Source organism: Cricetulus griseus (assembly GCF_003668045.3).
Source record: "Cricetulus griseus strain 17A/GY chromosome 1 unlocalized genomic scaffold, alternate assembly CriGri-PICRH-1.0 chr1_0, whole genome shotgun sequence".
NCBI classification, from domain to species: domain Eukaryota; kingdom Metazoa; phylum Chordata; class Mammalia; order Rodentia; family Cricetidae; genus Cricetulus; species Cricetulus griseus.
In genome coordinates, this window is record NW_023276806.1 from 147,954,390 (window position 1) to 147,981,340 (window position 26,951).

At 37.2% G+C, this 26,951-nt stretch overlaps 1 protein-coding gene across 1 annotated transcript in view; it reads left to right on the forward strand.

Annotated features, from left to right (window-relative positions):
* Positions 1-26,951, forward strand: part of Acss3 (acyl-CoA synthetase short chain family member 3) — a 184,821-nt gene that overhangs the window by 34,949 nt on the left and 122,921 nt on the right. The window contains exon 2 of the mRNA XM_035451839.1: positions 17,873-18,017. Within this exon, the coding sequence (XP_035307730.1) occupies positions 17,873-18,017 (145 nt within the window). The remainder of the gene's footprint in view (positions 1-17,872; positions 18,018-26,951) is intronic.

Below are 26,951 nucleotides of genomic sequence, written 5' to 3' on the forward strand. Positions count from 1 at the left end.
AGAAGGTCATTTCTGTGAGAGTTGGCTGTTGAAATGTCATTGGATTTAGTTAAAAGAGGTGGGTTTATGCACATAATCTCTTAGTTTTTACTGTTTAGGTTTGACTTAATTCATATTGACCTTGTTTTACTTAGAAATAATCCTGGTTGGCATTTATACCCTTGCCTTTTTATTTAACTTTAAATTTAGAATTATTTTAACACTTATGCAGAAAAGCACAAGAAATATAAAAGTGATAGAAAAATACACCATGCTTCAATATAAGAATTCTCTCTATATATGTATATATACACACACATATATAATGTATATGTGTGTGTTAATTATAATTCTATTCATCCTTTTTGTTTGGATTGTAACTTCTTATCTTGAAGTAACTCTGGACTCACAAGAAGCTTCAAAAATAGTTCATATAGCATGATTATACCACCAGCCAACTTCCCTCTTTGGTAACCTTTTGGTAACTAGAGTATATTATTAAAACCCAATTTTGGGAAGAAACTACTCAGTTTTATATATTTTATGGAGATCAATTCTTTCATTCACATATTTTTATATGTATGTGTTACCCTTATTTCAAGATGTAGGTTTTATGTATGGTTGCAGTTGTTTGCCTCTCTTTCTGCTGATTATAGAATTATTGGAATTACATAGTTCTTAGTATCTGATAGCTAAATTTTCTACTTCTAATTAATTTTTCTGTCCCATGAGTTGAGTAAATTTCTATTCCATGGGTTTTGTAAGACACTGATCTATGAATATAGCAGTATGCCATTAAAAGTCATTTTTTTTTGTTACGTTCCTTTAGCAGAAAAATAGTATTAGTTTTTCTCCTTGACCCATGACTTACCTAGTTGTTTCTATCCATCACCTCTGGCTCTTACAATCTTTCTGCCTTTTTTTCAGACATAGCTTCCTGAACCCTGAAGGGGAGGGTTTGATGAAGATATTCCATTTAGGACTGAGCACTGCAAAGTTACTCTGCATATTGTTGAAATATAGGCCTCTGTGTTAATTCCCATCTACTGCAGACATAAACTTCTCTGATGAGAGTTGAGAACTGAATAATGCACTGATCTATGGACATAGCAATATGTTAGTCTTTTTGTTGTTGTTATTTTCCTTTAGCAGAATAATAGTACTAGGTTTTCACTTAGGCCTATCTAGTCTCAAGTTCTTGAGCCCTTTTGCATTGTCAGGTATGGATTGCATCTCATGGAGGAAGCCTAATGTATAATGTAAAACAAACAAACAAACAAACAAATAATTGGTTAGTTCCATAATCTTTGTGCAACTATTACAAAATTATATCATCTAGACAAGTCACTGTTGTAAATCACAGGGTTTGTAGCTAGAGATATTGATGATTATCTTTCTCCTCTGGTAGGGTATGGAGTGCCTTCTAGTACTGTGAATGCTAGTTACTAGGAGTAAAGCTTTTAGCTAGGCATCAGCTCAATTTCTTTGTGTTTGGTGACATAAGGAAGTGCTGTCTTTCACAATAGAGCCTTATCATCAGGTTGTTGAGAGCAGTCAATAGCCTGTAATGTTTATGGGTTCTAGTGGCCAATGCTTCAAGTTGTGACTCATTCCCAACACAGGAGGGTTTATTTTGTGGTTTAGGTATCTAGTTGGGACATTGTCTCCCCTTTTTATTTGGTGACCCTATTTAAATTACTTATTTTAGGAATGTTATACAGTAATAGGTTTCCATATAGTTTCTATATTTTTTGGTTTTGAGCCTAGCCTTTAATGGCTGAGCCATCTCTCCAGCCCCTCCATATGGTTTTTAAAATGCCCTTAATTGCCCCTCCCCATATTCCCTACTTTACACTTCCTTTCCATCCTCATTCATACTTAATCTTCCTTTTCTAGTTTTCCCATTTATCTCTCCACAACATTGTTCTGCTTTGCCGTCCTCTCCTACCACCTGATACCTTACTATGTACCTAACTTCTGAGGTCATTCAGATTGTATCACACATATCCAAAGTTCAAAAGCTAACATCCACACACAAGAAAAACATACAATATTTCCTATGGGGAGGTCTGGATTTCTTTCCCTCACTCAGGGTGATTTTTCTAGTCCAATCATTTACCTGAAAATTTCATTTTCCTTAACAGCTAAATAATATTCCATTGTGTGAATGTACCACATTTTATTATGGATTCATTAGTTTATGAACATTTCAGCTGCTTCAAATTCAGGCTATTATGAAGGATGCAGCAATGGATATGGATGAGCAAGTATCTTTGGAGGGTATAGAGTCAATTGGGAATATGCCCAAGAGTGGTATAGCTCTATCCTGAGGTCAATCAACTCCCAGCTTCTTGTGGACCCTCTATACTGATTTCCATAGTGGCCATACCAGTTTGTACTTTTGCTAGCAATGAATAAATGTTTCCCTTCCCTGTGTCCTATCTAGCATGTGTTTTCATTTGCTTTATTGATCATGGCCAAGATAAAATTTCAAAGTAGTTTAAATTTTCATTTTCCTCATGGCTAAGGATGGTGAACATTTCTTTATGTTTTGCTCAGCCATTTGTGTTCCATATTTTCAGAACTCTCTATTTAGTTCTATACCCCTTTTTAAAATGGTGTTATTTGTTTTCTTGATATTCAGTGATTTTATTGTTGTTGTTGTTTTTAAATTCCAGATACTAACCCTCTATCAGCTGTATAATTGGTAAAGAGTTTTTTTCTACTCTGTAGCCTACCATTTTGTATGGATGATATGCCATTTGGCATGAAGAAGCTTTTTAATTTCATGGGGTCCCATATATTAATTGTTGATCTTAGTCTCTGTGCTATCGATGTTATGTTCAGAAAGCCTTTTTCTGTTCCAATGAGTTCAAGATTTTCCCCATTTCCTCCTCTATCAGATTTAGGGTATCTGGTCTTATTTTGAGGGCTTTAAAGAGAACTGAGTCAAAAATATAATTACTAGCTGTTTATTATTATTATTTAGTAATAGTATTTCTTATTCTCCAGAAATTAATATTCAAGGTAAGTTCTCACCATGTTTTACAAAGCATTTAACTATTACAAAAGTATGAAATACTGAAAGAGCAGCTACTACTAAGCTTGGAAAAGTATCTGCATTCTGTCATGTTTACCTGGATCTTTTTACTGTAGGCAATGAAACAGGTGGCAGCAAAGTTGTATCTTTTCCAATTCTACAGTCTTATTTTTAGGACCAACCACAGAATATTCTATAAGACTCAAGGGAAAGAAACAACACGAGCCATTTGAAATTGATAGGTCATATTCTTCCTCTTAAAAACAGTTTACACTCAACATCTCTATGGATTTCTCTTAAGTAATGAGCAGGATGGGTTAATGAAGGAGGGTTGCCCATGGGAGCCTTGCATATAGAAGATGGCTTCATCGGAATGTTGCGTTGTTTCCATGAGCATCCTGGCCAAAACAATGATATCTAAAGAGACACTTATGCCCTCCCTTTGAATATCACCTTGTGGAAACAAATGTATCCCCCAAATGAGAATTTCTCATTTGTTGTTTTATCCTGGGAGAAGGAAAAAAAATCCAAAGACAGGATCCACTTTGAGTGGGAGCTTGCTCTGGGAAAGAAATTCCATATAGCTTTGAGTATGTGTGAGATCAGTGGTAGAAGAGATTAGAGCTAATCTGATGATGTGGAAGACCACACCTTGAGTGAGACTGCTTTGTATTTAAAATGCAACCTTATGTTATGACCCAAGAGGCAGATTTATGGGATGTCTCCCCTGAGCCTCTATCTTCTCTTCCTAGTGGGGGCATATTGTCTCTTGGTTCCACTTTTCTTTATTTCTTCTTTGCTTAATTGGTCTTAATTTCCAGGGCCACTGTTGATCCTAACAGTCATGGTCCCATTTTTTTTTTCATGAGTTATAACCTTGCAGAGTAAGCAATGGTAGGAAATCTGCACATCAGTTAGTAGAATGTTTATTTCCACCTGCTTCTTCTCACTCCCACTTCTTAAATAGAATATTATAATAGCATATAAATGATTTGGACTCCTGTTTTGTGCGGTTGTTATTGTTTTTCTCATTCTTTCCTTTTCCCGTTCCCGTCTTCCCTCATTGTTTCATGACTCTTGCTATCACTGGGCTTAAATACAGGAAGGTATCATCCTTCTCCAACAAAGGCCAGTCAATATTGATCAACATATGTTACCATTAGAGCATTTTCTGTTTCTCTATATTATTCTGCAGTTTCTTTCAGCGTACCAGCTTGAAGTCTGTGTAGTATCCTGAGTTGTAGATGTGGTTTTCTAATAACTGGTTCTAATTTGGAACCGATCCCATTGTGACCTCCTCCTGACTTATTTTTTCCGAGTTAGTGGGGGTAGGATCCATGTTTCTAACATGTTATGTATGTTATCATGGAAAGATTGACTGAAGGAAGATATTTGCTTGCCCTTTAGAAAGATACTATGTTCATTTAGCTTATATTTCATTTTAATGAACAAGTAGTTTAATATTTAATTTTATTTGGTCTTATTATTTACTTCTGAACGTTAATATCAAGTTAACTATAATTCCTCTTTTCCACATTTAACTAAATCTTCTTTCTTTTTACTTTGGTTCTCAGTTTGTTCTTACAGTTATTTGTGGAATGCAAATGAAACATGATAAATTTGCATCCTTGCCTTCTCTAAACTCACTGTCAGGTGTGACTCACAGTCCGAGCATCTCCAAGATCATCCATTCATGCCTTTTCTCTTCATGGGCAGCAGATTCAGTTCAGATAACAGGTATTGATTTCCTGAAAGCATTTCTTTCTATTCCTTTTACTTTTGGATGCACTGCCAATGCAGTTCATTCAGTTTTAATCTGATATGGTCTGGCTTGGGTGCGGATGTGTGGGATGTCCTTTCATGCTGAAATGGTCCAGTCCATGCTCAGAACTTGTGTGATGGGGCTCTGAGGATAGATACTCATGTGAAAATGATAGGAATAAAGACTATCTATCTATTTGCACTGGGCTTCTTTGTTCAAATAATTATCTGTCTTTCAAAGAGAAGCACTTTCTAAACAATTTCACACAAACAATATCCACAGTGGTTAAATTAACATAAGGTTATTACTCTGCTCCAAGTAAGCAATTACCCAATTTGGAGGGTTTCCTGGAACAGCCAGTTGATACTGCTCAAAGCCAAGTGTCTGTAATTTAGATGGGATGACGCTATGTGAATAAAGCAACATGATGCCCTCTCAAATCTGCTTAAAACACTCTCTATTTGTGTGTAATAGTAGTCTTTTGAGCTAGCCATTCTCTGTGTTGAACATCAAACTTTACCTCATGAGACACCTTTCCTATTCGTCTTAATATATCAGAAAAATACTATTTAATTTCCTTTCATTCACACTTGTAGGACTTACCTTAAAATAAGTGCTGAACATTTCCTGCAAGTCTTCATTGGGTTGTCACCTCTGCTTGTAGGAAGCTAAGAATCTAGCAGGACATGACAATTATCTAAATGAACACCCAGGTAAAATAACATCCAAATAAAACAGGAAACACACTCATAGCATTGCCTTGAAGTCAGAAAACATATTTTTTATTCTATAAAATGACTTGACCTCTGTGAGCTTCCTTACCCTCTGTAAAATGGGGAGACCCTTGTCTCCCAGGAGTGATGTTACATACATTTGACAATATAGCATGCATATAAATTGTAAAACCCAGAACTTAACACATTGATACCATTAATAAAATGTTTGTTTCTCCTCTACTTCAAAACTATTTCTTTTTGTCCTTGTTCCTGGCCTAAAAAAGAGCATATCAGTTGATATTTGCAGATGCTAAACCCTCTCTCTCTTTGGTAGCCATCTTCTTTATACTTGCAATTCCTTTTGACTTTCCTCCTTTATACCCATGATTTTATTTTTTAGTATGACTGTCTATACCGGTTAATAGACCTGCCAGGTCTCATTTCCTTGTGTAGCTCTGAAGTCTTAGAGTCACACAGCTCAAATCCATTTCTGAACAGCTTTTTCCCTGCTGCAAACCTTTGTTGCCTTTTTGTTTGTCAACAGAATGCTCAGGCTTTGGAGAGGAAACTCACGCATGTCTTTCCTGCCCTAGGATGAGTACCCCAGTTTCAAACAAGCTCCTCTGCTTCAGCATCACTAAAGGGCTTGGCTTTCCCAAACAGAAGTTGGTCTCCCTCCAAAGAGACTGGGCTCCAAAAAGCCAGTTCAAGCATTAGGGATAAATCCTGGTCCCACTGCCAGTGGCCCCACAGACTGCCCAAGCTACACAGCTGTCACTCACTTCTAGAGGGACTAGTTTCGTCCTGTGCAGGTTCACCGTTGTCACTCCAGAGTCAGTGAGCTTCCACTAGCTCAGGCCAGCTGTTTCTGTGGGTATCCCCAAAACGTTCTTGACACCGTTGTATCATTCCTCCCTGTCTTCAACTGAACTCTGGAAGCTCAGCCCAGTGATTAGCTGTGGATCTTTGCATCTGTTTCCTTTAGTTGCTGGAGGAAAGTTCTATGGTGATAATTCAGGTAATCATCAATCTGATTACAGGGTAATCTTGTTTCACTTGACTTTGCCACTGAAAACAATCCATCTCATTATTTTCCACTCCCCCCTCTCCTTAGTATTCCAACTTTCAATTTCTTTTACTGGGGACTAGGCAATAGAATTACACCCAAAGAAGAGCCAAGATATCCCATTTTCTTAAACATCCTAACTTTCATGGCCTTGATTTTTACTCTAGTTCCCAAACAGTCCATTCCATCTGTGGCCATGGGGCAACAAGGTCTTTTGGAGGCTACGCAAGATTCTTCACTATCTTGAGTAGCCTCCAAAAGATCATCAAACTTTATCTGTTGTTTCATTCAGTGGTTGATTCAAACATGAACTCTCTCCATAACCAGGCAAATGGTACTTGAAATTTCTTATAACTGGGATGTTCTATAGGACTAGTTTCATAAAAAATAAATAAAAATTTAACTTCACTCTTCTGCTGTATTTGCTAAGTGTGATTATTGTATTGAACACTTGGTAAGTTGGTAGGTAAGTAGTTGTGGTTGAGGAAACCCATCTCTCTTGCTCTGGGGGGTAACCTGTAGGTACTTGGGCCTTTAATGAGTGGATGGGAGAGTGCAGGAAAGCAAAGCCTACTGACTAGAATGCCACAGACTACATTGTGAAGCTATACCAAGTTTTGTTTTTGTTTTTGTTTTTTTATAAAGTAGGATGGTTCATGAAATTGAGAGATAGAATTTATATTTGTTCAATTCAGCTTTCTGTAGCAGGATAATTAATGCAACAACTTAAATGCTATCATTTCCCCATTCATTTAAAAGGCAATATTTTTAGCGCTAGAATTAGATTATCCTTTAAAATACTTGAATAATAAATGCATATTTAAATAAGATAATAGCTTGGAGCACAGGAAATTTGGAAATTAGGGATGCTGGGAAATTGATGGGGACATGGAGCCATGGGACTGCTGTTATTGTAGGTTCTCCTTGCACCCAAAGGTCAATATCATGTAGCTTAGCAGGCACACCACCCTTTCAAAACTGCTTCAAATCCCAATTCATCATCATTCTCTTAGCTCAGTATATAGAACAAACACACACTACTGTCTGCCTTATTTTTATGAACTAAGACAAAGTCAAATATGGGCTGAACTAAAGTCATGTTTAGGAAATATGAGATTAGCCAGGGTGAAGAGCAGAAGAGTCAGTTCCAACCATGATTCCTGACAAAAGGCTGAGTTCAAGCCTTTGTGCTAGATAGAAGCACAATGGGTAGTGAATAAAGACAAAAGAATGCTGGAAAACTGTTTCCAGTTAGAAGCCAAGAAGAAAGGGCTAGAAGGGTGGCTCCTTTGTTAACAGCCTGCTATGCGTGTGAGGATATGGGTTACGTTCCCAGTATCCATATAGTTGCTCACACCTGCCTGTAACTCAGTTCCAGGAATCTGATTCCCTCTTTTGGCACCCACAGTCACTGGACACACATGAGGCATGCATACATATATGCACAAAAAACACTTACACCCATTTGATAATTTTAAAATGTTTTAAAAGAAAGAAAAACACAGAAAGAAAGAATTTCAAGGGCTTTCTTTTCTATTGATCCTTGAAGACAGAGGGCATCACACCTTTCTGCAGTGAACACAGCTTACACTGCTTGAGATTCCCCTTGTTTCATTTAGTGTGTAATGAGTTTGTCTTAAAGTATAAAGTGTTGCAATTGAAAGCTGCTTTAATTCAGCCAAACTTATATGCTTTAAAACTCCTGTATTTTGTATAAAGAAGGCTTCACTGCAAGAAACGAAACCACCTCCAAATCTTCCTTGTTTAGAATCGCTAAGGCATGGCTCATTTATTCTCAAGTTTATCTCTGGTTATGGAGAGTTTTATGTCTGTTATCCATCCTCACTGGAACACTGACTGATGACTCAGCTGGCCTCTCTTTACTCCCACGGCACTGTGTATTGCATCTTTACATCAATCCAGTAAGAGAAACAACATCTCATTATTTTAATGTTCATTTTCTTGATTGTGGCTATAAGAGGAAAAATTGTATTTTGTCCTCATCATCTGTTAGTGTTATTCTCAATAAATGTTGTTTGGGGGTTCTATTTTTTAATTAATTTACTTATATAGATTCTATAAATATTAGTGAAGCTGCAAATATATCTTTCCTGAATAAACTTAAATATTTTTCCTCAAACCTAGCTTTATGTATGTATATATGTATGTATGGTCTGTCTATCATCTATCTGTCTAATTTAGCTATTTCTCTAATACTTTTAGTTATATATGTACATCTATGCATATATTCATATGAGTGTCAAAATGTAGAGTTGAATGATGTATTTTAGAATCTTAGTAAAACTTACCTTCACTCATCAGTGAATACGTGTCTTAGTGACTAAACCCTTTATTCCTTTGATCATTTGAGAGAAAGAGAGTTTTCAGATCACCATGTGGCATTTGTGTTACTTTTATTTCTAATCTATATGTTAAATATTCCATAGCTTTCCCAATTCAGAAACTCCTGTGTTTCATAAAGTACTGTTCTATGTGTAAAAGTTTTTATATTAATATGGGATATGATATGTGTGTGCATGTGTGTGTTCATGTGTGTTTCTGTGTGTGCACACATTGGAGAAGGAGTCAGTTGTCCTTAACTATTTATCTAAAACCCACGACCCATCTGTCTGATTTTGGAATTATTTTAGAGGATTATTGGGATGAAACTCTTTTTGTAGCATTTTGGATATTTTTCTGTTTTAAAGCAATAATAACATAGACATTTCCTTGGGAATAATTTTGTAGTGTATGATACTGGTTCTATCACATGCATCATGAATTTTGGATTTTACAGTTTTTTCTACCACTTGCATTAAATACCCCAAAAGTTACTTCTGAGCTGACCTAGTGGTGTCACCATTATCAGTTATGTCACTGATGGTAGTAATTCACATTTGCCTTCCTGCTACAGAAAAAGCTAAGACTTCAGGCATGTTGGATAAACATGGTAATGCTAAGCTACACTTTATAGTTGATATTAATTTAGTTTTAGTTTAAGTTTTATACATTTTTAACTATTCAGTTTTGGTATGAAGTACATTTGGATTTCTGTCAAAGAAGTTTGGGGGGAGTAATTATATATCATAAAGGATAAGAAAGTTGCTTTCCTTTCTTTCTTTTTTTGATGCAAACAGCATGAGGCTTTATTGTTGTTTAAGGAGCTACCCCCATGTTAGCTCAGGCCTTTCATCCATCCACCATGGCGGATGGCTAGAAAAGACAGCTCGAACCGGCTGCATAGAGATCATATAGGGCAGTGTCTAGGGGTACACACAAGCTCAGGATTGGTGTGCCTCTAGGCTTGAAGGGCTTGCCCTGTGTTGATTGGCCAACTGGTTGTTATGGCCCATAGGCCCTCCCAGGGTGATTGCTATGCTCTGCGCATCATTGCTGTGCACTTGTCCATAAAGCACACCCAGAGCCATAAAGCATAGTGCCACCAGCTAACTTCTGATTGGTTCCTTGCCATGAGGCAGGCATCTGACCTCTTAGTGACCAAGGCAAGTTCAGACAAGCACGTGTTCGGCTGTTATGGCTACCAAAATGGGGAGCTGGTCCCTTCATTCCCCCATTTTTTATTTTGGGAATTCCAATCATGGAATTGCTGTCTCTCTAGCATCCCCATCAGGGAGTGAGAGATATTGGCATCCCCATGCAAGGGAATTCCTTCTGACTTAGCATTTTAACCAGGGAAAATGGGCGGCATATTCTTTCCCATGCTACTTCCTGCTGACTTTGGGATGAAGTTAGGGACCCAAGAAGGTTGAAACGCTAGTCAAAAGCAAAAAAAGGAATTTAGGCAATGGGGAATCCATCAGGAGCTGTTGGCAGACTCTGTTGCAGAGACAGGGGGTGTCCATATCAGCTGGACTGGTTCACATCCACAGCAAGCCCAAGGCTCGCAATCTACTTAGGAACAGCCTGTAGTCAGCAACTGATATACTCAGATGTGTCTGCCAGAAGCAGAAACCTGTTTAAGACATGTTTAAACTAGGAACAGAAGTTATTTACTGAAGCCCACAGTGTAGAAAAAAGCAGATATCTGGATATCTGTTCAAACAGCAGGAACATATTAGTGTAAAAGAGAGCAATTCCTAAATCTCTACTGACAGAAAATTCTAGTAGTTGAGTTAAAATTTCTATATTGCTAAAAAGACTCTGGTGTTTTTATGATGCTAATGTATGGGAAGAAAAGAGGACCAAGACTGAATGAAGAGTTTAAGGATAATTTTAAAAGTGTGCCTTTAATCCCAGCCCTCAGGAGGCCAAGGCAGGTAGATCTCTGTGAGTTCAAGGTCAGCCTGGTCTACAGAGTGAGTTCCAGGACATGCTCCAAAGCAATACAGAGGGACCCTGTCCCCCCAAAAAAAAAGAAAGAAAGAAAGAAAGAAAGAAAAAAGAAAAAAAAAACAAAAAACAAAACAAAACAAAAAAGGGACACTTGGAAAACTATTAACATGTAAAATAATTGTTTCCACATTCATGTAAGACTATTGAATATTGAATGTGTGTGCATATGTACTATAAATATAATGCATAGGTGGCATGTGACATATAATGGGTATTATGTCCAAATTGCATCTTTTCTATATGAATAAACCTTTAGACATTTGGATTTATATATTATATAAAATAAGAAGCATAGTATATGAATTATCTTAGGGAAAATTCACAGAAGAAATGATGAAATTATTTACTATAAACAATTTTAAAATACTGTTATGTAAAACAACATCACAATTTAAAACTAATGAGTATGCTAAAATCATCTGGAGCAACGTCAAATGTAACCTCAATATTCTATAGAAAGTACTTTCAAAAATCACTATGTTGAAGTAGTTAAGACTGGTAACCAAGAAAAAAATTTAAATACCTTTAAATTTTTGTACGAAAAGAAATTGAGCATAAGCTGTACTTGGAGGAATTTGATGAAGTGAACATGCGGGTAATACTGATGGTGGTGTAAACCGATTCAACATTTCCAGAAAGCAATTTGACTATCTGACTTTAATGTATGTATACACATGCTGAACTGTAGGACTACAACCAGAAACTATAATTGGAAATAAACAATATGGGTAATATTTCTCTCCAGGATACTCCATCCTAAGATCATTTTCAATAATAATAATTTTATTAAAGGCAATTTTCAGCCACATAGTTTTAGCTTTATCATGGAGTAGTGATTGAATGGACCATTATGTCATCACTCAACATGTTTTTCTTTCTCTTTTTTATTAAATAGTTTTTTTCATATTACATACCAACCCAAGTTCCCCAACTCTGCTCTTCTCCTGCCCCCACATCTACTCTCTTCCCATTCCCCCTCCACTCCTCAGGGAGGGTAAGGCCTCCCTTGGGGAGTCAACAAGGTCTGGTATACAAAGTTGAGGCATGACCAAGCTCCTCCTCACTGTATCAAGGCTGAACAAGGTATTCCACTACAGGGAAGGGGCTACAAAAAGTCAGATCATATATGTAGGATAAGTCCTGGTCCCTCTGCCAACACCACTCCAACAGAAAATGTCAGACTTCCAGGGAAGTAATAAAGTAATACATTATTTGCACAATGAGCCATATTTTGGATCTCTGGGAGTTCGAGGCCAGCCTGGTCTCCAGAGCAAGTGCCAGGATAGGCTCCAAAGCTACACAGAGAACCCTGTCTCGAAAAACCAACCACCCCCCCAAAAAAAACGAGCCATATTAACACTTTGTAGGAGAATCAAAACACTGTAAAGTGTAATTTTTGGAGCATTAGTTATTTTTTTTTTATAATCTTGAGAGACTCTCATTTGAAATCTACCCAGGGACTTAGAAATGGCAGCAGAGAGACAGCACATACGTTTTCAATCGACCTTTACCAAAATGATTTGATATAAAGAGAAATAAGCATCTTGTCACAGCAGAATAATCAAATCTTTGAGCTAAGTAGTCCCTCGAAGTTCACTTGATCTAGTCATCCACAGTATATCCCTCTCTGTCTTAGGCCAGTTTGTGCTGCTGGATTCACTAGCTGTAACTCCTGAGAGCCATGATGCTTTGCTCACTCCTGCAACACAGTTCTGTGGAGCATTGATAGCATGTCCTTCCTCATCTTTTGATCTCCCTCCTAACTGCCCCCAAAGGTATTATTCTTTCCTAAATATTTCTTTAAGCATATTCTTTTTTTGCATTTTTTATTAAATTATTAATATTTTCACATGTACTTTCCCTCTCCCTCTCCCTCCCCCCACCCCCATTCCTTCTCCCCCACCTCCAACCTACCCCCCACCCCATCTACCCGCCACTCCCCAGGCAGGGTAGGGCTCGCTCTGTCTCTTTAAGCATATTCTTAAAAGGGAAAACTATAACCTGCTAATAATGTAAATACCAATCTATTTACATGTTGTGAACAACAGGCAAAAAACCAAATTCTGTGAACATTATTATAAAAGCCATATAATGTTGAAAGGCTCAGTTTTGTTTAAGCTACCATCAGTTCTCTTGTATGTAAAATGTGGTAAATTGTGAGACTTTCACACCATAGAGACTTTCACAATTTTATTATTATTATTATTATTGTGTGTGTGTGTGTGTGTGTGTGTGTGTGTGTGTGTGTGTATAAGTTTGTACATGTGAGAGCACATGTGGAAGTCAGATGGCAACTCTCAGGAGTTTGTTCTCTTTTTCCACTTATGTTTATAATACAGGAAGATTTCAAGTAGCTCAGAATGGTTTGAACTCAATACGCAACCAAGGATGAACTTAACCTTCTAATCCTCCTGTTTCCACCTCCAGAGTGCTAGAATGGCATGAGCATGTCACCATGCCTTATCAGGGATCTAACCAAGGGCCTTTTGATTGTCAGACAACCACTCTGCCAATGAAGCTACATCTCTATTCGCTTTGCCTTGTTCATGAAGCAGAATTTGTTTTATTTCTGACTTTTCCAGGCTTATGCAGACTTTCTTCTTACAATCACCATTATCCTATCTCATAAGTTTGGGTATGTTTTGTATTCATTTTCATTCATTTATGGAAAGTCTTTACTTTCTTTAATACACTTTGTCCCATTTTTCATTCAGTAGTAAGTTATTCAGTTTTTATGAATTTGTAAGTTTTCTGTTGTTGATATCCAGCTTTATAATCCATGGTGGTCAGATAGGATGCAGGGTGTTATTTTTATTTTTATTTTTATTTTTTATATCTGTAGAGACTTTCTTTGTGTCTGATTATGTGGTTAATTTTGGAGAAAGTTCCACAAAGTATAGAGAAGAAAGTATATTCTTTTATTTTGGGGTAAACTGTTCTATAAATATCAGTTTGGTCCAGTTGGCTTTTGATGCCTGTCAGGTGCAGTACTTCTCTGCCTAGTATTTCTCTGAATGACCTGTGTTATTGGCCAGAATGGAGTATTGAAGTCTCCCACTATCAGTGTGTGTGTGTGTGAGAGAGAGTTAATATGTGATTTAAGCTGTAGTAGTGTTTCTCTTATGAACTGGAGTACCCCTGTGTTTGGTGCAATGTTATCTTGGTGGATTTTTCCATGGATGAGAATGTAGTGTCCTTTTCTATCCCTTCTGATCTTGTCAGATACTAAAATGGCTATACTAGCTTGCTTCTTAGGTTCATTTTTCTTCAAATATCTTTCATATCTTTTTACTCTAAGGTAAATTCCTAATTTTTTCATTTCTAGTTTTCCCTCAGTTTTAGTTTTCTCTATTGATTCTATTACCACTTGCAAGTCTTGAACTGTTTTCATATCATTCTGTTGTTTGTCTGTGTTTTTACACATTTCTTTAAGGGATTAATCCATTTACTCTCTAAGTACCTTTAACATTTTTATTTTTATTATTTTTTAGTTTTTGATTTATTTTGTCTCCTTTTTTATTAGAAAGAAAATTATTTTACATGTCAATCCCAGGTCCTTCTCCCTCCCCTCCTCCCCTGCCTCCCCCCCAACTAATGCCCTACCTATGCCATATCCTTTCTGCTCCCCAGGGAGGTTAAGGCCTTCCATAGGGGATCTTCAAAGTCTGTCATATTCTTTGGGGTAGGGCCTAGGCCAACCCCTTTGTGTCTAGGCTCAGGAAGTATCCTTCCATGTGGGGGATACTCCATCCTTAAGGGGGATACATCCCTCCTTAAGTCCATTCCTATGGTAGCGATAAGTACTGATCCACTACAAGAGGCCCCATAGATTTCCAAGGTCTCCTCACTGAAACCCACATTCAGGGGATGTGGATCAATCCCATGCTGGTTTCCCAGCTATCAGTCTGGGGACCAACAGATTTCCCTTATTCAGGACAGCTGTTTATGTGGGTTTCACCAGCCTGGTATGGACCCCTTTGCTCATCAGTCCTCCTTCTCTGCGTCTGGCTTTCAGTTCAGTTCAAGTTTTAGTTGTGGGTGTCTGGTTCTACTACCACCAGCTGCTGGATGAAGGCTATACGATGGCATATGAATTAGTCATCAATATCATTATCAGGAGAGAGCATTTAAGGTAGCCTCTCCTCTGTTTCTTAGATTGTTAGTTGGTGTCATCTTTGTAGGTCTCCAGACATTTCCCTAGTGCCTGATTTCTCTTTGAACTTATAATGTCGCCCTCTATTATATTATCTCTTATTTTGCTCTCTTCTGTTCTTCCACCACCTCAACCTCCCTGTCCCATCATGTCTTCCTCATCCCTTTTCTTCTCCCCTTCTCATTCTCCTAGTCCCTCCACCAGGCTCCCAATTTGCTCAGGAGATCTTGTCTCTTTCCCCTTCTCCAGGGAACCATGTATGTCTCTCTTAGGGTCCTCCTTGTTTACCAGCCTCTCTGGCAGCCTGGACTGCAGGCTGGCAATCTTTTACTCTAAATCTAAAATCCACATATGAGTGAGTACTTTCAATGCCTGTCTTTTTGTGACTGGGTCACGCCACTCAGAATGGTTTCTTCTAGTTCCATCCATTTGCCTGTGAATTTTAAGATTCCATTGCCTTTTATCGCTGAGTAGTACTCCACTGTGTAAATGTACTACATTTTCTCTATCCATTCTTCAGTTGAGGGGCATCTTGGTTGTTTCCAGGTTCTGGCTATTACAAATAATGCTTTGATGAACACAGTTGAGCAGATGTCCTTGTTGTAGGAAGGGGCTTCTTTTGGGTATGCCTAAGAGTGGAATTGCTGGATCTTGTGGTAGACTGATTCCCATTTGCCTGAGGAATTGCCATACAGATTTCCAAAGTGGCTGTACAAGTTGGCATTCCCACCAGCAGTGGAAAGCATTCCACTTTCTCCACATTCTCTCCAGTATAAACTCTCATTGGTGTTTTTGATTTTGGCCATTCTGACAGGAGTAAGATGGTATCTCAGAGTTGTTTTGATTTGCATTTCCCTGATGGCTAAGGATGTTGAACACTTTCTTATATGTCCTTCAGCCATTTTAGATTCCTCTACTGAGAATTGTCTATTTATTTCTGTACCCCACTTTTTAATTGGATTGTTTGGTGTTTTCGAGACTAGCTTCTTGAGTTCTTTGTATATTTTGAAGATCAGCCCTCTGTCAGATGTGGGGTTGGTGAATATCTTTTCCCAATCCGTGGCCTGTCATTTTGTCTTGTTGACTGTGTCCTTTGCCTTACAGAAGCTTCTCAGTTTCAGGAGGTCCCATTTATTAATTGTGGATCTCAGTGTCTATGCTACTGGTGTTATCTTCAGCAAGTGGTCTTCTGTACCAATTCTTTCAAGGGTATTTTCTACTTTCTCTTCTAATAACCTCAGTGTAGCTGGGTTTATGTTGAGGTCTTTGATCCATTCAGACTTAAGTTTTGTGCATGCCGATAGACATGGATCTATCTGCAGTCTTCTACATGCCAGCATCCAGTTATGCCAGCACCATTTGTTGAAGATGCTTTCTTTATTCCATTGTATAGCTTTGGCTTCTTTTTCAAAAATCAGGCGTTCATAGGTGTGCAGGCCTTTAACATATTCTTAAAGACTATTTTGAAGTCCTTGTCTTTTGCTTCTTCTATTTTGTATTTCTCATGGTCTACTCTATTAGGGTTGTTGGGCTTTAGTGGGGACATTTTTTCCTAGCTGTTATGTTTTTATGCTGACTTCTAGGCATCTGGATCTGGGTTTTTAATTGGTTGAGAACTAGATATTGGTCGTCTTTGTTGGGTTGGTATTACATTCCTTGGTTACCGTTGCCCTCACTGGATCTTAGGAGAATGTTGTAGATTTCATTTGCCTGGTAGAGAATGATGCTTCTGAGATCCTGGCAGGTGTGATCCCTGGAGGTTTTTGTTAGAGTGTTTCTTTGAGTTGAGTGCTGATACTTAAGGATGGAGATGCTCTAGAAGGGGGTTTCTGAGAGGATCTATAGGATGGGGGGTGGAGCAGTTTGTGACTCCAGGATCTGCTTAGTTCCCTTTGAATGGGGTGGAGAGAGTGGAGAGGCCACAGCTAGTAGTCTGCTACAGAGTTTGCGATGAGACTGGGTTATTGGATTTGGGGGGGGGTTGAAGATAGTGAAAGTTCAAAGGTCACCTGCCTGCCCCACTGGCCAGTGTGACCTCTGGAAAGGTTTTATTTGATATAGGGTACAGACCATTAAGTAGAGAGTCATGGTGGAACTTGCTGCTAAGAACTGTAGCAGAGACTGTGGAAGAATTCTATTTAGTAGCTTGTTTCCCCTTGCTTACTCTATTTGTTTTCTTATATAGTTCAGGTCCATCAGACCAAGGATGGTACAGTCCCCAGTGCAGTGGACTGTTAATTAATAATTAATAAATGTCCCCAAAGTCATGGAAACAAGACAATGCAATGGAAACAATTGTTTAATGCAGTTTCTTTCTTTCCAACAGTGTCAAGTTGACAACTGTAGCTAACTGTGACAATGTATTTCAAAGAACTGACTTTTTTAGTGTTTGTCTATTTGTAACAGCTAAGCAAATATCTGCTGTGCATCTGCCATGTCTCTTTTCATAATCACTAATGCTTCTTCACCACACTTACACAGGATTCATTTTATCTCTATAAATATACTAACCAGGTACTATAGACTCCCTTTTCATCCTAAGCAACAATGTCCACAAAGTTGTCAGTTGAAAGTACAAAGTGTGTTTTTCCTGTTATCCATTAATATAAATCCATATTTGTTAAAGTAAAAATGTTCTCTGGATGTCATTTAAAATATGTGCTTTATTACCATCATTTTCCAGCATGAAGCAATGCAGAAAGCACTGTCCTAAGAATATCTAGGGCAGCTAGATATGGAGCAAAGTGGTTAAACCAAAATATATCATGAAGAGTCATTTATTTTTCTTTCCAATGTGTTTCAGGTTTGTGGAAGGGATGCTTAATATTTGTTACAATGCTATTGATCGTCACATTGAAAATGGCCAAGGGGATAAGATTGCTATCATCTATGACAGTCCTGTTACAGACACTAAAGCAACTATCACCTATAAGGAAGTCCTGGAGCAGGTAATGTCACAAACTGTCTCTCCATATTGGTTATTATATAAAAGTTATATAGCTAATGTATGTTTTCATTATGTAGCCATTTTAAATATAATGACATGTACTAAATGATCTTTATAGTATTGGAAGTGAACACTAACATATAAGCAAATTTAGATTTTTCTTAATGCCTACATTGATAATTGGTAGTGCTGAAAGGTATTCATTTTAATTGGAGAGAGGCAAGAAAATGTTCAGAATAGTTTTAAATGCTCTTCTGGCCTTTGCTGTCCACCTTCATGACCACCCCTGGAACTAAAGGAGACTAACCCTCCTTTTTTTTTTGATTGATGATTTCCTACACACTCTCTATACACAGCATTGTTCATGGTCAATTAGCATCTAAAGTTTTTCTTTCTCATTTCCTTAAAATTTCACGGTAGTTCTAATTTTCATTTCCCTAATTGCTGAAGATGTTAAATACATTTTAATTGACATCTTAGGTATTTTTATTTCTTCTTTTGAGACCTATTAGTTGAGTTTGGTAGCCTCTGTCTAATTGGTTCAGTTGTTTTCTTGGCTCTTCATTTTTTATTTCTTTGTATATTCTGAATATCAGTCTCCTATTAGATGTATAAGCAAAGGTTCTCACCATGGGTTTCCTCTTCAGTTGGTTGATCTGGAGAGACTGAGGAAAGAATGGGAAGGGAAGAAGTGATGTAATTTTATCATAATTACAATATATTTTAAAATTCTGTTGTAAATATCCAGACTCCCGTGGCATACAAGGCATTTTAAAATTAAACCACAACATCATCTCCTAATATTCTTAACCATTTATACAACTTCTCTTCTTCCTTCTTACCTACCTCTTCCTTCTTGTATGTGGTGTATGGATGTGTATGCTTACATGTTTGCAGGTGCACATGCATTGGTAGAAGCCTGAGCTTGATTTTGGTGTCTTCTTCTATTCATCTCCCCCTTAGTTTTTGAGATGAGTTCTCCTGCTGATCCTGAAGATCACTGTTTTGACTAGATTTGATGGACACTGAGCTCCTGGAATCTACCTATCTCTTTTTTCCCAATGATAGGTCACAGACAATGACATGTGCCAACATGCCTAGCTTTTAAGTGGTTGCTGGGAACATGAACTCTGACTGCTACTCTTTTGATAGAAACATTTTGTGTCCTGAGTCATCACTGTGAACATGCTACCATCCATTCCATCACCATTTGTGCCTTCGAAGCTCTTTGAAAATGTTCATTCCTTTTTCTCACTCACTCTTTTTATGCACTACTTATATGTGTAGTTCTTAGGTAAACCATGATGTTGACAAATGGGTGGTAATACTTTTTTTCTGTTATCATCAAAATAGACATAAAGTCCCAGAAGTAATTACAAAAGTATTTGAATATTCTGGATCATGGAATATTTATTCTAGCTTTGTAGGCATTTCACTGTATGTGATCTTTTAAGGGGAAATATAATTGTAGGACATTATTTCTTATGTCACTATTGACATTTTAATCAGAAAATTCTTCAGTGGGGGTCATCATCTACACTGAAATATATTTAGGAACATTCTGACCTCTACTTGCAAGTTGCCAGTAGAAAATATGCTTGGGCTGTGATGAATAAATACGGATCCAAACATTGCTAATAATCTTGTACTGACAAAATATACTGATATTGTGTGGCACTGGATGAGCCAAACATCAGGAAGTGGGGAGGAAGTATTTCATCCTCTTGGTTTTATTGTATCAGTTGGGAACCTGCTTCATCCTAGTACGGTGCTTCTCAACTTTTCTAAGGCTGCGACCTTTTAACACGGATCCTCATGTTGTAGTGACACCCCAGCCATAATATTGTTTTGTTGCTACTTCATAATTACAATTTTGGTGGGGCTATGAATTGTGATATAAATATCTGCTATGCAGGATATTTGATATTCAGCCCCTGTGAACTAGCAGGCTGAGAACCACTTTCTAGAATTTAAAGGAGTTTCAGTCTAGCCAAAATGGCATTGCATGCTGAGTAGCCCAAGACATGGCCAAAAATGAAACAAAGAAAGAAGTGCTATGCTGGGCGGTGGTGGTGCATCCCTTTAACCCCAGCACTTGGGAGGCAGAGGCAGGCAGGTCTCTGTGAGTTAGAGACCAGCCTGGTCTACAAGAGTAAGTTCCAGGACAGCTCCAAAGCCACAGAGAAACCCTGTCTCGGAAAAATAAAACATGCTGCACTATATTGTTTGGTCTACTGGTTGTTGCTCTGAAAAGTAGAAAATCTGTATTTGTGAAATGAAATAAACACAGAGTGGACAGTGGAGTCAATGTGTTATTAATATGTGGGAGTCACAGTGCTAATATAAGAGAAAATAGAAACTTAAGTACTGCACTCTTTATTATAGGTTTGCCTTTTCACAGTTTGGAAGAGGCTTTATCTGTGGTTGAAAAAGTATTCCCGTGATTTTGGCACAATGCAACACTCTCATTTTGTAAATTTAAAAGCTCAAGATAATTGCACATTTTAATTGATGTCAGATTGTACAGAATAAGATGTTTATTCATGCACCATAAAACTATTATCTCTGTTAGCATATTGAATTTGATGCATACACAAACATTGGAGTCAAATAAAAATCTTTATGGAAATTGTAAACAGTAAGAGAGGCGTCTTTTTCTGTTGTGTTCTCTTTAAATTATGTAACTGTCTAAGATCTTGACATGCACATGTTTTCCCCAGGATCTTTCTGCAAACTCATCTTATTTCTACCTGCTGAATCTGGACTCTGAGACTCTTCTGACTCCTGTGCTAGTTCACTCGTTTCAGTGTAGCCTGACATGAAAGTACTTAAGAGGACCATTCCTCGAAGCTGCTGTCAGCCTCTGATTCCCCAGGCTTTCTTCTCCAAAGTATTAAGGGAAGAACTGTTCCACAGAGAGAGGGCCATTGTTCTCTTGCTTTCATTACCTGCTCCCATCTCCCTGCAGTCTCTATTTTATTACATGAGAAAGATTTAATGAGCAATGCTATTGAGAACAAACAGAAAGAACAATCTTTGTGCCAGGACTCATTTCATCTGCCTTGGTTCATTTTCACTTTTCATTTTGGATTGGCAAAACTTAACTTAAATATCTTAATGTTTTTTAATTAATTAGTAAGCTGAAAACTTTAGGCTAATGTGCCTCAGTGATAAGAAAGAGTGACAGTTTTAAAGGAGGGGTCAGAGCCTTTCCAAAATGACTATGTTATCTGCGTGTCTGATTATTTTTAACAACCCTTTGTTAAGGCACTTGTCCAGGGATTAGAACCCTGTTTACGGTCTGTCCTCCATTCAGTAAATTAACTTTGTATTGTCACATTTTGTTTGGAATAAAGGAAAACAATATTGAACAAACCTCTTACTGCCAATTGCTCAGAAAATATATAAATATGAAAATTTAATTGTAAAACAAGGGTAGAGCTTGGTTATTTACTCTGTGGGAACAAATGTGGAAAAGCACTGGTGTTTGGTATTGATTCCTCGGCTGAATCAATTATCTGTGCTAACTGATTTATTATTTTTATCTTTAATTTTAAGTGTATGGGTGTTTTTTGTGCATGTGTATATGTACATATATGTACTCTGAACCAATAAGAGGGTACACAATCCTCTGGAACTGGAATTACAGACCATTGGAGCTGCCATGAGGGTACTAGGAATTGAACCTGAGTTTGCTGGAAGCTCAACCAGTGCTTTTAAGCACCAAGCCATCTCTCCAGCCAGCCTCTGTGATAACTAACTTATAAAGACAAAAGGTTTATTTTATTCAAGATTTCATGGGCCAATTTCTTTGGGCCTGTGATGTGTGGCAATAGCAATGATGGAAACAGGGAAAAGGGGAAAAGCCAAAGAACAGTAAGTAACCATTTCTGTGGACACAATGCTTAGTGACCTGAGGAAGCTCCATCCCTTCTGGGTTTAGTTACTTCTTTCTGTGTGTACTGCTCTGGAGGCTGAACCTTGACAGGTGCTTTTTGAAACCATGGTATTACCCAATGGGATCAAGAATAAATAGGATCCAGTAAAAACTTACTGGTTGACAGTTAGATTTAGTTCAGTTGCTTATGTTGTAATTGAAATGAGTTTTACCTTCTCCAGGTATCTCATGCCTCATGTTATGTCTGTTTTACCATCTTTAAGCTCTTTCCTGACCATATCGACTCCAAGTGTTCTTGTCCACACTGCTTGATAGCCCCCTTTTTCTTTCTTATTTATTACTCAATACTGTTTCTTGGGTTTTACTTAAATGCTCTCGAGTTATGTTACTGCTTATAATATGTAAGCTTTATTAGGACATAAATGTTTGTTTTATCTGTAGAATGTTGCAAAGCACATAGGGAATATTTATTGAATTATGAATGAATGAATGAATGAATGAATGAATGAGTGAGTGAATAAATTTGGAATTTTAATGTCTATTGTACTTACTTGAATGGAATTCTCTAGTGTATGTTAATAACAGAGCTTGAACACCTTTTCTATCTTATTTTTATTCTGCTTGGTTCTCCAAAATGTATACATTATCTTTGGGTTCTTCAAAATAACCATCTGAGAAATCTGCTTGCCAGGAAACATAATATGCTTATTGTACTGTTTTCATTTTAAGTATTTTCAATTTAACAGAATAGCATATTAAGTCTCAGCAACATCAAAGGCATGTGTGTTTGTACAAGCACACATATATGATGCAGAAGTCACTTATTTAGCATTGAATTAATCTCTCTGTATGGATTTTAGTTTTGTTACCCCAGCAATTATAAATTTTAATGTCTATTCCCTAAGTAAAAAGGTGACCTTCCATGAAGGGCACCTGAGAATTTTTTCATGAATAAAGGTACATGAGGGAAATTGATAAAACATAGTGTGTGTTAAATTTTCCAGATCCAATCCACCTCAAACTGCCTATTATCTTTATTAAAGGTAATTTTTGCAATATAATTATAGCTGTAGCTGTAATTATGAAGGCTTAATAATTTAGCAGAGAAAATTACTCTGCAATCATGGGCCATGTTTCATGAGAAGTCCACTTCCAATCCCTGCTCTTCAGGATGCTCTCTTTGAATATGAAATCCATCTTCCCAGAAATAGGTCAGGGGAAAGCCACCAGATGCTCCCTTATCATTCACACGAACATTGTTCTAAAGCAGATATCCAAAAGCAGAGGCGAAGTAGCCTACACCCAAATCTATCCCTTCTAGTGATGGCCTTGTTGAGAGAAAAGGAGGCAATATATCATCTAGTTCCTTTCTCAAGGTACCCAAATAATTACTAAAATCTAATTAAATACTAAAACGCACTAAAAGTATGTTTCTATAGATTACTGTTTTGATGCTTGATAAGTAGATGAGTGATGCTAATATAGGTAGAAATTGAAATCACTCATGTGCTCCCTTTGCCCCGGTGTCAATGTCTTCAGTTTTATATTTAGTTTCCAATCAAAATGAGATGATATCCACTCCATATATATTATTACATTTTTTGCAAATAATATTTGTAAGTAACTAGATCAGGAAGCACAGTATTCCAAAGCTACCAGGAGCCCTCATTATTGTTCCTTTAGTTATTTCTCATCTAGTCTCCATGTGAGTGCAACCCTGACATGGATAGACCAGTCTTGAGATATGCCTAAGCTTAAACTTTATACAAAGTGAAAAATGTAACATTTTCTGTATATGGAGTTTTCTCTCCCACCTTTCTGTTTATGACATTCATTTTATCCCCAGAGGCTGTTGTTTAGTTATTCGGGAAGTACCTGTTTAAGAGAATTGACAAACTGGTGATGATATGCATACATTTGGATTGGGATACATTTAGGAATGAAGTGTTTGATTCAAGTTAGGCTCATGCAGCGAGTGATTTGTTGTTTCTCAGTAGTTGTAGCAATTTCTGTTCCTTCCTGCTGTGTGAGCACATAATTTTCCAACACTGTTGACAGTTGCATGCCTATTTAGTTTTAGTCCTTTTGATGAATGTGCATGTGTGGCAATGACACATTATGGTTTTAGTTCATTTTTTCCCAACAGGTGATGAAGCTGAGCCTCCTCATCCCAGATGACCCACCCTCTCACCTCCTCTGTTCACAAGTCCTCACTCACAGCTTTCACCCATTCACTTTTGTACAGGATTTTTAGTTGGCCATGTTTTCAGATTTGGAGAGGAAACATTTTCTCAATTAAGAGAAAGTTTCATCAATATTTTTAAACTCTTAGAAAAAAACAACACAAGTTTTAAGATTTACATAATTTTGTGAATCCAAAGAGATTGTTGTTCTCTATTTCTAAGGTAACTAAAGAAAAATATAACTATCCCATGATAGTTCCCCCTAGCTACTCTTTGAAATAATTTGGACATGAATACTCTCCAGCACAATGTCTTGGAAGAAAAAACACAAGTTCCTTTGTTTAAGGCAAATAAAAAGAAAAACTTAAAACCCACAAAGATAATGCTGAGTTGGTATTTTCACTAATATTAAAAGGCTTTGGTTAAATTGATTTTGAGTGATGAAGTCCAAAAATTTTCATAATCCTTTTTGTCTTTGTGACTTCATTTTATGATGCAGTGTTTTACACATTCATGCATGCACGAACACATGTGTGCATACACACACACACACACACACACACACACACACACACACACACACAGCTTCTAGCAAAAGTACTTGAATTTAGGTTAAGACAACTTATAATCAACTAAATACTAACTTGAGTTGCTCCAAAAAAAATTACAACTTAGAAAATTTGTTAGATTTGGGGATTATTCAAAATAAAGGGAGCAGTTATGAGTCTATTTTTAATAGACAGTATAGGAAACTACTAATAAAAAGGAAGAAACAACGGTTTAATATTTGCTATTTTCCCATTTTGATATTTAGAATCATTTATTTGAAATTAAAGCTGCTTGTTATTTCTACATCAGTCTAAAATAGTAGCAACACAACAAGTTGCTTTAATTTTCTCAGCTTGGTTTTGATATTATCTATGAAATTAAGACTATTGTTTGGAATAAAAACTAACTTCCTTCCTCTTCCTGCTACACCAGATGCTATTTTACCACTATGACACCTAGAGCACCTTCCTCATAATTTTCTCCAAAGGACTGGCTTATTCTCCCATTTTACTCTACTTGTTAATGTCCCAATGTGATCCCTTGAATGGAGAAAAGAATCCCGTAGGTGAGAGCAGTATTTTATTCATCTTTTAACCTACGCAGTTGCTAGAATAGGTCTACCACAGAGAAAGATCATATCACACGCTGATAGAGTTCAGGAATGGAACATTCAATAATGTTCATTTAAAAAAAAAGACAAATCTAGTCTGTGACTAAGAGAATTAATTATTTCTAAAAATATCATTGTCCTCCCACATTTTAATTTCCACATGAGGATTTTTATTTTTAATGGAGTGAACACAGTTCCCATTTTAATGTGTTTCCTAACTTTGGAGATCTATATCCTGCTCTACTTAAAGCTCTGCTCATGACATTTTCCTAGTGTTGTCATCTTCAAAACCTGGAAAACTAGTGCATCATCTTTATTCTTGTATTTTCTTTGTGAATTTATCCTACGCATTGGTACACCTTACTAAGTCCTTGTCTTCAGGATAGCTACCCTCTGAGCTATCAGCAAGTCAATTAAACAAAACCAGGAAGCTCTTCTCTTTGGGTTCTTTATTCTGGACTAAAATTATGAAATCAAATGTATTTATGCAGAGCACACATGAGGTATCCCATACATGGCATTATGGCTATTATGAGTTTCACAGTGAATGATAACTGTTTTTGTACACCGGGTAAACAGGTTGTTGGGAAAGTATGTTATGAAGTAAAAATTAATTCACTATAACAAAAGTAAAAGGAAAACAAAGGCTAGAGAGGAACTTGGGCTTCTCTGTTCGAGAGATATTTCCAAAGTAGAGGCTTGTCACCGACCAGATAAATCCTAAGCCAAGTCATGAATAAAATGTAGCAAATAACATTTGAATATTTACATGAAAATGTTGCTGTGCAGACTGTGAAACTGAAGTAGACCTGGTTATTTGGGAAATCTAGAGGAGAGTGGTAGGTCGTGATTGGAAGATAGACAGTGTAGAAACTTACAGAACAGGATCAAGGCTATATTTATTCCCAATATAATGGAAAATTTTATATTGCTAAAGTAATCATTTTGTCTCCTCCATAGAAGCATGCAGGACACTGCAGAGAGTATGTATCATGGCTTTTTGGTAGGATAATGCAAAAACAGCCGGTGTCACGGCTTATTGGTGGTTGTTGCACACTTACATGTCAATGTACATTTATGGCTATATATATTACATTTGGGAAAAATCAGTGGTGATATATTGTTTATGATTTATTAAAGCCACTGGATATCAAAATAGCAAAGCAGCCATACTAGTTAGATATAGAAGCTAGGCAGTGGTGGAATATACCTTTAATCCCAGGATTCAGGATTAAAAGGTAGATAGATCTCTGTTAGTTCAAGGCTACACTGACTACAAGAAATGGATCCAACCCTAAAGGAAACATCTTATATAAAAGTAATCTCAGCACCTGGCATCACATGCCTTTAATCCCAGCACTAGGGAGGTGGAGACAGGAGTGATATGACTGGTCAGAGAAAGGAATAGAAGGAGGAATAGAAGATGCTTTTTGCCTTTGAGGATTTGTGGGGATATGTTTGCCATTTCAGAAGTAAGACCTACTATCTTGGCTGCTTTGCTTCTCTGATCTTCAGCTTGAAACTTGAACCCCAATATCTGTCTCTTGGTCTTTTATTTATCATGTTGTAAAAATCTCTGATTTTCAGTTACTTTCATATGTTCCCTTCACTCCCATATTTGAAGTCTTATTTTTCCACTATAAAGGATTGGTTGTTTCTATGTAATTTTTCAGGTAGAACCATTGGAGTAATGAT